At 37.6% G+C, this 13,628-nt stretch overlaps 1 protein-coding gene across 6 annotated transcripts in view; it reads right to left on the reverse strand.

Moving 5' to 3' along the window:
- GRIK2 (glutamate ionotropic receptor kainate type subunit 2) overlaps nt 1-13,628 on the reverse strand; it is a 591,038-nt gene that overhangs the window by 156,389 nt on the left and 421,021 nt on the right. For 5 of the 6 annotated variants that reach the window (XR_013541731.1, XM_020780740.3, XM_020780821.3 and 2 more), the window contains one exon: nt 3,467-3,585. Coding sequence is in view for 5 of the 6 variants with exons in the window: in XM_020780740.3 (XP_020636399.1) it covers nt 3,467-3,585 (119 nt within the window). In the remaining variant the exon portion in view is untranslated. Of the gene's footprint in view, nt 1-2,241; nt 3,586-13,628 lie in introns of those variants that run through there. The other variant, XM_078385453.1, reaches the window with a different exon arrangement.

Genomic DNA, 13,628 nt, shown 5'->3' on the forward strand with positions numbered 1-13,628 from the left:
AATACTGTAACAGAAAAAGGGATACAACTAACCTGAAAATGTTGTATATGTAATAATAATAATAGTAATAGTAATAGTAATAGTAATAGTAATAGTAATAATAATAATAATAATAATAATAATAATAATAATAATAATAATAATAATAATAATAATAATAATAATAATAATAATAATAATAATAATAATAATAATAATAGTAGTAGTAGTAGTAGTAGTAGTAGTAGTAGTAGTAGTGATGATGATGATGATGATAATGAATCTAGCACAATAAAGCTACATATAGCAAGCCAACAATAAAGTGAAAAGTCTCCCATCTCTATATTTAAAGACATAGTTTAAATCAAATAGGGCTGGCCACGCTGCAAATCTCCTTTACTCAGCAGCAATGAAAACATTAATCTTATGCGTAAATTAGACTAAGACATACTATATGAGTATTGCTGGAGTTGCCTGTTCATGGCCCTAAAGAAAGAGGGGGCTTTAGATATTAATTGGTAATATACATAATTATTAATACTAATTTAGAATGCAATTATACTAATGGTAACATATTGTCTCCTTTTGTGCTTCATTTTTAAAAGCAGTGATGGTTCTCATAATTTGAAAAAAATACAAATGTAAGTGGACATGCATGAGATTTTCAGTAATGGAAAACTGAATAATTTAATTAATAGTGGTAAGGCAAATATATATACTTTTCCATAATGAGCAAGATAACATTGCAGGGCATGTACTGTATGCAACAAGGCATTTTACAAGACATATATCTTCCATTTCTTTATAATAAAATATTACAAATTCTAATCAATCAGCAAGGGATTTCCCCCCTTTTTAATTTTATTGGGGTAAAATGGAATGAAGGCAAGATGGACTATTTTATTCCTGATTAATTATGCTGTTCATATTGCATCAGTTAAGGAACTGGTCCAGCAAGGTAGCACATCTTCCAGTGAGCAGAGCTTATGCCAAACTCAACATCAATTGCAGAACACAAAAAAAAAAAATCAAAGAAAAGGGGCAAAACGAAAAGAAAGAAAAAAGAAAAGAAGGAAAAAGAAGAGACAAAAGAAGTGGTATCATAACTGGACTATCCAATCCAAAACAGCCCATCTTACCCTGCAGTTCATCTTACCCTGGCTGTTTCAAACAAAAAAAGCTGACAGACTTGGACATGACAGCCAACTCCAGCGCCAGACTTTACCTAGAATTCTGTAAGGAAAAAAGTAGAAAAGTACCTTTCTGATGTAGCCGCTTCTAGGCCCTGCCAGTCAGACACTTAAGACACTATAACAATGTCGCCAAATAAGCCCAACAGGTTTTTAAAAATTATTGTTGTTTTCTTAAAACTCAGGACACTTAGGAAAGTCAAACAAGACTTGGAAGAAAAGAACAGTAGAAATCTTGGCCAAAGCTGCCCCAATTACCACAAGTTCATATCTTACCCAAGTATTTAAAGAGAGTGCCACCAAAGCCTGTAAAACAGAGCCTGGTTAGGGGCTGACTGTCATGTAACCAAGGTAACGTCATGTCCAGCACTATGTCCCACAATTTCCTGGGAGCAAAGGGTTGCGGGCAAGGAATGTATGAGTTTCCTCTATCATGTAGCCTCCAGCACTCATGGAAAAGTGTTAGGGATGGTATTGGTGAAATAATTAGTGTGGAGCCAGAGTCATTATAGCTTTGTGTGGAGTGTTTTTATTTCGGGTAATTTTGTGAGATGCTGCAACAACTCAGATAGGGAATTCAATGCATATCTCCTGTGTTCAAGCTAGAAGACTGTACATTGCAAGGAACCCTCACATTTAGGCTTGGGGTGTAGACATATCAATAAAAGCAAATGCCTGTAAAGATGAAGATATACCAAATGCCAGGAGTGATTTGTATCGGATATGTTTTAGAATTTATGATATACTGGGCAGGATTCAATGCAGGCCATACATACTTCTATGTGGCCAGGACAAAGGATTCTGTTTTTTCAGCAATTATTCCAAACTTGAATGCTACCCTGGATACAAGTTTTATAACTGCACAGACTTTGAAAATGGGTTTGTGTTATGTCATGAATGTCATGGCATGAATGAAGCCCTCAAGTACATTAATTTGAACAGGGGTGGAAAAATGAGAGGGGTATGGGTCAATTTACTGCTCCAAGAATCCACCCAAGGAAAGAAGGAGCAAATCAGCCCCTAAAATGAACAAAATAGGATGAAAAAGTGAAGCCATATGCTGCAGGAAGTCTGTTACTATGTAATATTATTTGTCTGACCACCTAGGTAATAATCTGAATTTTGATTCTGATGGGTGTCTTTTCACCTAATATTGAATTTTATTTATTTTATTTATTTTATTTATTTATTGAATTTGTACCCCACCCATTTAGTCCACTGACTACTCTGGGCGGCTAACGACATATAAAAATAAACCATTTAAAATGGCATTCATCTCACAAATGAACCACACGTCTATATGGGCAAAGGAGGGGACACACATCTTGGGTATTCCATGGAAATATGGGTGATATTTAGTAAAGAAAGGTGGCAGCAGTGGCAACAAGAAAATGATGACTTTTAAGAGAATAAGGCTGCAATTGTGTGCATGTCTTCTTGGGAATAAATTCTGTCAAATTCATTGGGCTTTACTATTGAGTAGATCTGCATACGATTACAGGTTTCGTAGCCCACAACAGTATCTTACACTGGAAGAAACTATTAGCCATATACTAGTTCATGTCCTCATGAGCCAGTATATGAGATTACTATGTACATTGATCAGCTTGTAAATCAGACAAGATGAGAAAAAAATAGTATGCCATATAAAGAAAGAATGTGCTGCATAATCTACAGGAGACTCACTGTTTTACTATGGATTGTTCTTTAATTAGCATGCCTACAACTTTAACAACCATCCCTTTTATATTAGTAATTAACAACTTTCTTTGCATGCATGCATGCATGCCATGTTTGCCCTGTTGGGTGCAGATGCTCATTATTCTATTTTATTTTAATCTCAAACACAGCTTGGTTGCAACAATGATTGCAAATGTCTGGGATGGCATTTATTAATCATGCAATAAATGACATTTTGTTTTGTTTCAACACTACATACCAAAGATGGAGGCCTACAGTAAAAATTGACAATAACAGGCTTTCACCTGACAGATGCTACTGTTTGGAAAATGAAAACTAATGTATTGATTAACTAAGGTGACATGTGCCTAAATTTAGGGTTAGGGCAGAGCTGCTAGAGAACCATAATATTTCATTTTGTGTTTATTTCTTTGATACTCTTTTGAGAAATGGAGATTCAAGAAGGCCAGATGTATTAATGTGAGAAAGCTGGCTTATGGTTACATGCACAGAGGCACCCATGCAAGCAGTTTGTGCCAGAGAGAGAGAGAGAACAGTTACCCCCAGCAAAAAGTGGGACATGGCGCCCAAGAGAAAGAGCAGGCTGAATCGTATACCTTGCTGCATGAGAGCTCCAACGCCAAACCAGAAACTATTTAGCAAGGTAAAATTGTTTTCCACCACGTCTGAGTCGGGGTTGCAAGGGTGTGGATTATACCACTCATAGGGACTAAACCTGTGGTAATTGACAGGAAAAAAAAGAACATATTTAACAAACAGTGAGCAGAAAGTCTATCCAGCAAACTTGCTGCAAAAGAAAAAGAAAAACAGGAAAAGTTAAATAGAAAACAGAGAAAGAAAATCTTCACAATGCAAGTGCATCATATAAATGACAGGGAGCACTACAAGGAAAAAAAACCTGTGATAACAATCTTAGCATCCATTAATGAGTTCACTTCATAACTTAGTGAAAAACGATATAATGCCAGGAGGCATTGTCAAAAATTCACAGTAAGGGACACAGCATCCCTCAGACCCTCAGTAATTTCACATGATATGGCTCTTTGGCATATTGACACACATAAAGTAAAGGGGGCTATTAAGAGATATCAATTAATACAAAAGTAATTACAGTTTAAAATTAATTAGCACTTTGCTCAAAGGCTTTCAGATAGTGATTATGGAAGGAAGACTATAAAAAGATAAGCATGTTAATACTGCTGCATGGGTCTCAAAAATAGCATCCACAATTCAAATATAATTTTATATTTAACTTTAAAGAGTGCAAGAGTTTAACTTCTACATTTGAGAAACTTTGCCTAAATCATCAGGAACACTCAACTCTTCACCACATTACACTGAGGACTCCCATAGGCCTGTCTTCAAAATCATTGCAAACTGAGTCCTGCATGAGATTTTGGCTTCAAAAACTCTTAGCTGGTTAATGAGTAATTATAAATTTGTACGCATTTTCATCTCATAGCGATAGATTTCTCTGCTCGGAGAAGCAATATCTTTAGAGTAACAAACAAACAATTATCACTTACATATTTGGTTTGGAAAAGACCATCTGAAAGCTACAAACATGGATTCTTAAAACATATTGACAGCATAATGTGTGATATTTACATCACTGACAGCTTTTCACCCAAAAACCCTGTTTGTCAGTTTATAGCCAAAACATGCAAACATGTGTACTCATTTTTCTTTATTCCTTTTCTTTATATAGAAACAAACATAGAAGCAATAAATAAATAAATAAATTGGGATTTCCAAATGACTTTGGAACAAGGTGTCATGTACATTCCCTTTCTCTTCTTTTTCAGTTTATGTTGGTAATTTAAAATATAGCCACATTATTACTAGTGGTTCTTTATTAAGAGAACACAAGATCACAGTTAGATGTCAGAAAACTAACTTTAAAAAACCCTGAGTCTTTTATTTCAAAAAACTCACAATGCACTATTGCTACCACAGTAATTAAAAATGCATAGGAATTCAAGTGGTAAACTCATGGCAAGTATCTTTTTTATTTCCCAAATCTTTAAAGCCACTCTGTTACAAACTGAAATTGGAATACGCACCCATTATAAATGTATTAAGAAAAAAAATCTGTCATGTAATTAAAGCTATCTGAATAACATTTCTGTCACTTCAGAGAATGCAATTTTCTTTCCAATAATCTTTTTAACACATTAAAATTCAGAAGATCAAACAATCCATTTTTATCCTCTTAATACAATGAGAGAACACCTCCTGTCTTAAAAGCCTGTGCTTGAGAAACAAAGAAATGTTTCATTCGGTTCTCAAAAGTAAAATTGACATGCTGCTGAGAAAAGGTTGATTGGGTTATAATTAAATATTCTGACCTTATTTCTCATACAGCCTTACAAGAAACCTGGACTTGTTTTACTTCTTCTGTTGTGTGTTAGGAGAACAAGAACCTTCTCAATTTAGTTTGCATTTGATTCACTATATTACTGACACGTTTGAATTTTCAGCGTATTCATAGTTTCGTCATGTGAGTTTCAAAAAAAAAAAAAAAGCAAAAATGGATATATTTCAGAGGATCCAGGCTCCGACTTCAGTTATTTTGTTGAATGGATTAGGCTTGTCTGCTACGGTAGTACCTAATAAAGTTTCCACCGGTGCGGTAATGTTCAATAAAGCCAATAGGAAAATGCTGCTATGGTGCAACCAATGGGTCTCTGTGAACAAAATTTGCTCTCCTCTGTGCAATTTGCACAAGAGATGTGATCCTGTGCTGCAAAACCAATAGGATCTTCCACTCGTGTAAATTTCCTAGGACACTATACTTGCCTTTATCTGTGTAGTTTTCATTTGCTTATTTGTGTGTTTTTTGCTACCTCAGTTAGACTACAGTGATGTGTTATGGAGTGGGTAAATCAAAAATATATTTATTTTCCCTGCTTCAAAATTTGGGCAACTGCCATTATTTTACCTGTAATAAAATTTCTTGTGCTGTTTTTAAAAGCCTTAAAATTATACTTAAAATATTAAAATGCTTCTCTGGGACAGAGGAATGACAATAGGTGATTTGCATTCACACTGACATCCCCCCAACAGATTTGAGTTTATATTAATAAATTTAGTCCAAATGCAATCTCATTTCTTTATTTTGACCTTTGCTTCCAATATTTGAAGACTGTTAAAAATTACTGTGATTGAAACCTGTATTAACATTTCATGAAGTTGTGAATGGGTGTAAGGGTTAAGCACAGCTTTCTTACTGCTCCCCTCTTTCTTCCACACACTGATTTCAATACAAAACAAGAGTCTACTATATCCTAACAATAACTCTGCTTCAATGGAGGTTTGCAAATCTCTGTGTGTGTGTGTGTGTGTGTGTGTGTGTGTGTGTGTTTGTGTGTGTGTGAGAAACAGGGCTTTATTTTTGTTCAAATTCTGCCTTGGGTTTGCATTCCAGCTCTACATTTTAAAAAAACAGAAGGAACTATGGAAACACTTTCCATTTAGAACTGAAAACTACAGGATGCACATTATTTGGAGCAGGGAGGAATTGCAACTGTACAGGATCAAAATGGTGCAACAAATGCAGTTATCACTGTCAAATGTCACAAAGTTATTTAAATGATGGCAGAAGATATAAGGTGAGTACAGTGGTGCCTCAACTTACAAATGCCCCTACTTATGAACATTTCAACTTACAAGCAGCTTGTAATCCTTTGACCTAGCAAGCACGGTCTAAACTTGTTCAGCCAGTCTCTTTGCACAGAGTTGTGTGAACAGACAAGCTTACTCTGGATGTCCTTGCTCAAGGAGAATGTCTTGTGTTGCTTGTTGTGAAATCATGCTCAGGTTGTCCTTACTCACGGATAGTATCTTTATTGTGAAACATTTATTTTGTCATCTGCCTGCGTGCTTGAAACCCACCAAAGACATATGAGCCTTATCTCGTAACTCTTTAAAAGTAGCTTGCTGATTGGTGAAGGGCTTAATGTCTGTAACTCGTGAACTGGTGGAAATCCCTTCTGTTCAAAGATATTATAAATCTACACCCCAGACTGTTCATTTTTAAATGTTAACAACAATAAATTAATCTTCCAGTTTCTAACGTTTTACATTTAAAAATTAGTTTCCAAACTTAACATTCCAGGTAATGTGGAATATAATAGCTCTTTCACAATAACTAAGAAGCCAGTCTAATATTCAGCGAATTTGCCATCCTTTACACCCTAACCTGATAGGAAGCCCTGTTTTAAACAGATGCAACATACACAGCAAACACACGTACTCTTAGATATGTGCCTTTAAAAAGGTAAAAAGAGGGGGGTAGTGTTCTATGGTACTGTGACCTATGGAATTCTTACTATTACTTTTAATTTCCACTAGTGTTCACATCAGAATGTTCTAATGTCTGTTTAGCAAATCAAGAGACTGCCTAACTCTCTGAGTCAGCCTTTCAGCTTATAATGTAATAGCTGAAATCCTGTTGTTTGGTGTAGTATGTTCCACTAGAGTAGGCCCATTGGCTCAAAAATGATTTGGTGAGTCAACTCCTCTGTACGTTCCGTTAATTCAAATGGGCCCACTCTAGTTGCAACTTCCTTTGGCTTGGTAAGTGACAACTAAGGTAAGCTGATTTGAAGCCATGGAATTCTTCTGCCTCTGGGGAGATGGAAAGTCCCTGAAACCTGGCCAGCTGTCAGAGGAAAGGGCCACAGTCAAGGGCCCACTGTGCAGGAACTACAGGAGAGACCCCAGCAGCTGACCAAGCCTTGATGTCCTCTCAGGCCAACTGTTCACCCCTACCCAGTTATAACACTGGCAGTGCAAATGCCAGTGTGAGAGGCAGAGGAGACTCTGGGAGGAACAGGGTAGCCCAACCAGGTAACCCTCTACAGGTTGTACTGGCCATCCTTAAGAGGATTATGGCCAGGTTCAGGAATTATATATCTTGGTGCTGGTACTGTTGGGACCCTCAGTGATGCTAACTGGGCCCTATGTCCAAGAGACAACACTTAGGGAAATCAATCCCCCAGGAACTCCACGGAAGGATAATATTTCAGTCCCTGCTCCTACTGTTGAGTCTGTTTTAATAAAGACTCTTATTGGTCATACTCACAACTTATTCCATGGAGGAATAGGAGGAAGCTTTCAATCTCTCAATATCAAGTGGCTTAGGTAGACAGCTTTAGCCACCCACTTTGATTCAATCTCTGTGATCACACATGCTGGAATTAAATGAAATCAGAGCAATCCTTCCCACATAAAAAAATTACAGTGGTTCCTGACAGGGACTCAAAAAGATGTGGGTAGACCTGCATCAGGACAGGCTAGTGTATGATGGCATATACATCATGTTGTTACCAGAGAAAGGAACAAGCAAGTCTGTCCCCAGAGTGGACAGAAGAGTAGGACAAATCTCTGTCTAGTCACACCCACAGTGTCTCCTGACAGCATTGATCTCAGCTTCCCTGACACACTTAAACCTCTTCAACACATTAAGGTGTGCTAAGAGATCATAAGGATTGGCTACAGGAGTGCACCAAAATTTTTTAGAAGATCAGTACATGGTTTATAGACTACAGAAAAGTCTTTGACTGTGTGGATCATGAAAGGCTATGGATTGTTCTAAAACAAAAAATGCTTCAGTGCTGGAATGTCCATATGCATAACCTATATTGCTGATGTGAAGCCACTGCTAAGACAGAATATGAAAAGAAGGGGAAAAAAACAGAATGGCTTCCCATAGGCAAAGGGGGTCAGATGAGGGTATATTTTATCTCTCTGTCAGTTCAACATGCATGCAGCTTATGTCATATGGAAAGCTGGATTAGATACAGAAGACAGGGAAGTGGAAATTCATGGAAGAAAATCAGTAATTTAAGATACGTAGATCATATCACAGTGCTAGCAGAAAGCAGCCAATGACTTTAAACTACTCTAGATGAAGGCCTCATCTGCAGTCAAACACTGAGACAAAATCCTGACTTCAGATAAATTACTTTAATATTGACAATGAAGAAATTGAAATTGTCAAACTTTGTACACCTCGATTCAATCATTCCAAATGGAGACAGAAGTCAAGATAATAGAAGAAGACCAAGACTTAGAAGAGCAGCCATAAAGGAACGAGAAAATATAATGAAGTATAAGGATCTGCTGCTGAAGACCAAGGTCAAGATCACCAAGACTATTGTATTTCCAATTACTGTACTTATATACAGATATGAAAGCTGAACAATGTAGAAAGTCAGCAGGTGAAAGATTGATTCATTCAAAATATGGTACTGAAGAAGAGTTTTGTGGATACCCTGGACTGCCCCCAAAACAAACAAACCAAGTCTGAACTCTCTCTAGAGGCAAAAAAGAAAAAGAAAGAAAGAAAAGGAAATTGAGGCTGTTGTTATTTGAGCCCATCATGAGAAGTCATGACAATTATGTGAGGAAAAGTTAAGTGCAGCAGGAGAAGAAGACTTAAATATGAGTTGATTTGACTCTTTAAAGGAAGCCACAACCTTAAGCTTGCAAGAATTGAGCAGAACTGTTAATGATAGGAAATTTTAGAGGTCACTCATTGATAGGGTTGACATAAATCACAGGCAATATGATAGCACACAAAAATGAAACTGATTAATTTACAGCTGTGATATGAACTTTTCCTCTTTTTTTACCATTCCCTGGTTAGATGAGGGTGAAATGAAATACACTACCAAAATGTTGGGCAAAATGGTGTTGGCATATTTATGCTGGCAGCCATCTGGCAAAAATTAATGATTACTAAAGTCTTCTTCACCCTCACATCCTGAGGCTCCCAAAGGCTTTCCCAGGGCAACATGTAGCCCCCAGATGCCTTGGAACCTGAAATAGGGGGATAACAAACTTTTAATTAACTTAAATTAAGTATTTCTGGTGCCTGGAGTACATTTACAATGGTATAACTTTACACAACTGTTAGAAAAGTATGGCAATGGAATCAGTTATCTCAAGAGGTGGTGAGTAGTCCAACACTGGAGGCATTCAAGAGAAAATTAGACAACCACCTGGCAGATACCTGTTGACTTGTATGTCTGCATTCAGCAGGCGATTGGACACGATGGCCTTATAGGCCCCTTCCAACTTCATGATTCTATGATTTTACTCATTAGGAAAAGAAATGTCTCTGACATGTCAGGGTGGATGGTGACTAACAGTTGTCTTTTTCAGGGTGAGTTTTTTTTTCCTCCTGCAGTCATTTACAGAAATATGCAGTGGGGCCTGATGAGGTTGTCTTACATCTGTAACCCTTCTAATGCCTTCCCATCTCTTCCTCCATTTTTTTTTTTCCTTCAGCAAATCTTCTGAGGACCAAAACAGTTGTGTAATGCCTTTTTGCTTAGTAGTGGTAAGTCCCATCTGTTTAAAAAGAATTCTAAACTGGAATGGGACAAACTGTAAACTGTGCTGATTGTGCAGTTTCGCACAAAAACAGGCAATTGTCCATAAAATGGAAAATTTCTCTTCCTCCCTCCCACCACAAAATTGTTCTTGCTGATTCAAGAACTTTGTTGAGAATGCTCTGGAATCCTGGTGAAGAGATAGAGGTTGCAACTCCTCATTTTGCTTGCAAAGATGAAACAAGTGAAGATTTAGTCTCTCCTTCAGACATAAAGCAATTGTCATAGAATCCTCAGTTTTAAAAAAAACATAGATAATGCTCAGTCTTTTCTCCCTCTTCTCTGAAAAGCAAACAAATAAATAAAAGTACATAATTTGAAAACAGTTTGATGATTCCGTAAAACACCAACAAGGCTAACAGCACAAATCATGGAAGAATATGCTGCCCACCCCCAAATCAAAGTTACTGTAGCATAATTCCATCTGTTGGTGGTATGTGATTCTATAGATCAGACTTTAAAACTTAAAAATAAATAAAAAATAATTTTAAATAATAATTTTAAATAATAATTTAAAATTTAAGTAATGATTATCATGCTCTGTCTTCCTTCCTAGGAAGGTAGAAATCATGTTCCCTTTCAATATTTTTCATTTAAAAGAAAGCTAGGGTGGAAAATAGCACAGAAATGTCTGGGTTGTTTTTCTTTCTTCTAGAGCAGAATGCTCACTTGATGGGGGAGAAAAGCCTCGATGGGAAGACTGATAAATCACTCCTTAAGTAACACTCAGAAATGCTAGGATAGTTAGCAGGAAATTTACTGTAGACGGAAGGCAATTGTTGTAGAAGAAGCTTAGCCGAGGCCTGCACAAAAAGACGGAGCACTCTAAAACATCTGAGAACAAGAAACATACCATCTATAAATCTTGTGAAAGTTGCCGTTTGTTTTACACAGGGTAGAAGATTCACTGCTACTGTAGGTAACAGATGTATTAAAAGAACAGCAAAAAATCCAAAAAAGAAAAACTGAAGGCTGGTCACATGCATCTGCGCAGAATGAGTGCTTATCATGAGTGAGCTTTTACCATCAGGTAAGCTTTCTGCCCATTACCAGAAAGCAAGACACAAGGCTAGATAGATGAAGATTCTGGGGTGCCTGGAGGAAATAGGCACACAGATTTGCCAGGCTCTGATACTAGATCTGTTTGACTCGACTTTCCTTCAGATCATGGAGTGCATAAATTCTCTACCTGGATCAGTTTCACATGTAAAATAGTTGGGGAACATATGGAGTACAAAACTGATCAGTTCATCCAGACAAAAAAGTGGTGAGAACAGAAGAATAACAAATAGAAAAAAAGTGAAGCCAACAGAATCTATTCCAAACTGGCATAAAATTGGTGGGACAGCAACTCTCATTTTTCCCACCACTGTCTATTATGACTTGATGAGAGACACATTTAGGGAGGCAAATCCTGCAGGCACAGATGAGGAAATGCAAAATTACTCTCCTCCCCCTTTGGAAGGGTCCATATGTTTTGCTGCCCTCTCAACAAATTAAGAGACAACGGATCATTTTGGGGTGCAAATTAATGTTTTAATGTAAAACACCCAATTGCTCAAAATACCAAAGGTAAGCTTTTTGTGGATGTTGTTTTTTTTTGGGGGGGGGCAAGAATTGCAATCATTTCTTGCTCACTGGCAGCAGCAACTGGTTTCCAGTCCCATCAGCCAACATTCCTTGCTTTCCTGTCCCAGTAGTAAGGAGAACTAGTGGGGAAGAATGTTATCATACACCTGTTTTCCCACATTGTCAGAGGGAACACTGTAATCTTTTCTCATCATGCAGGCCAAAGGTTTCTCCTATGGTTACCTATAAAGGTAAAGGTAAAAGTTCCCCTTGACAATTTTTGTCCAGTCGTGTTTCCAAGCCATAGAGCCAGCGTTTTGTCCAAAGACAATCTTCCGTGGTCACATGGCCAGTGCGACTTAGACACGGAACGCTGTTACCTTCCCACCGAGGTGGTCCCTATTGATCTACTTGCATTTGCATGCTTTCGAACTGCTAGGTTGGCGGGAGCTGGGACAAGCGACGGGAGCTCACTCCGTCGCGTGGATTCGACCTTACGACTGCCGGATCTTCTTACCCTGCAGCACAGGCTTCTGCGGTTTAGCCCACAGCGCCGCCACGTCCCTATGGTTACCTATAGATCTGAAAAATGGCTGCTTGAAATGGTATACTCCAAGATGGCATTTCACACACATATACGTTAACACATCTATCTAAACAATACTTGCCCATTTTTCTGCCTTTTTATGCTTATTTCATCAACCACTGAGCTTCAGAGTTCAAACCAGATGCTGAAGGTAATCCAATCTACCACAGCCAAAGTACGAATGCATCTGAACATCCCTAACACAAACATGGTTCAGTCTGTTTCTTATAAACCATACACAGTGTTTAGCACATGCATCGTGCAAAAAGCATGCACAGTCCATCAGCTGGTGGCAAATCAAAATTGCCAACTCTTTGTGAAAGTATTCCATAAAAATAAATCAATTGCAATGGCGATGTTTGAAAGCATTTTCAAAATAGCTGAAATTATATTGCAGAGCCTTTCCCACAAACTCAAGTCACTGTATTTAAAATTAAAACAAATGCCCCATGAATGGAATGACCCTGGCTATTTGCAATTTAGAATTGGACTATGAAAAAACTCATGCATTGATCAGTATAGTTCCTAGGCTACATATATTTCTGATCTTTTTTGAGAGTATGCTGGCAACAAGACTCTGCTCTTCCCTGAATCCTACATGCACTTCTTGACTTGGGGGGAACAACAATCTACAGCTTGTGGGTTTCTGGACGCCAAAATGAAAACTATCATCAAACTCAAGCCTTATGTTTTGTGACTTCATTATTTCATCAATTTTCAGGGTGCTGGGATAAGGCCTTTATAAAGCACTGCAATCTTCAGCAACTATTGGCAAAATTATCTAAAATAAACTTTAATACTGATCCATCATCAATCTGCCAAAAATATTTCCTAGTATACATTACCAAAAGAGAAGGTGAGCCAGAACTGTGAACAAGGCAGGTATTTTTGTTCTTTAATGACTAAAGAACTACCTTGTGAATATAGCAGGCTGCCATTCCACAGCATCTTCTTGTTTACACTCACCTTGCTTGAATTCAAGCAAAAACAAAAATCTTCCTGCTGGGATTCAAACTACAGGGTACTGTAAACTAATTATAACATGTCTATCATGTGCATACATTGCTGTCAGGGAGCAACTGCACATCCATCTCACCTGGAGTGGGAAACGGTAAAATGAGACTGAAACGTCAATTCCCCTCAATTAAAGTACACCGTCAAGCCTTTCAAACATATTTCTGCCTTTTGCTTTGGCTCTGATGG

Source organism: Pogona vitticeps, chromosome 1 (assembly GCF_051106095.1).
Source record: "Pogona vitticeps strain Pit_001003342236 chromosome 1, PviZW2.1, whole genome shotgun sequence".
Classification (NCBI taxonomy): Eukaryota; Metazoa; Chordata; class Lepidosauria; order Squamata; family Agamidae; genus Pogona; species Pogona vitticeps.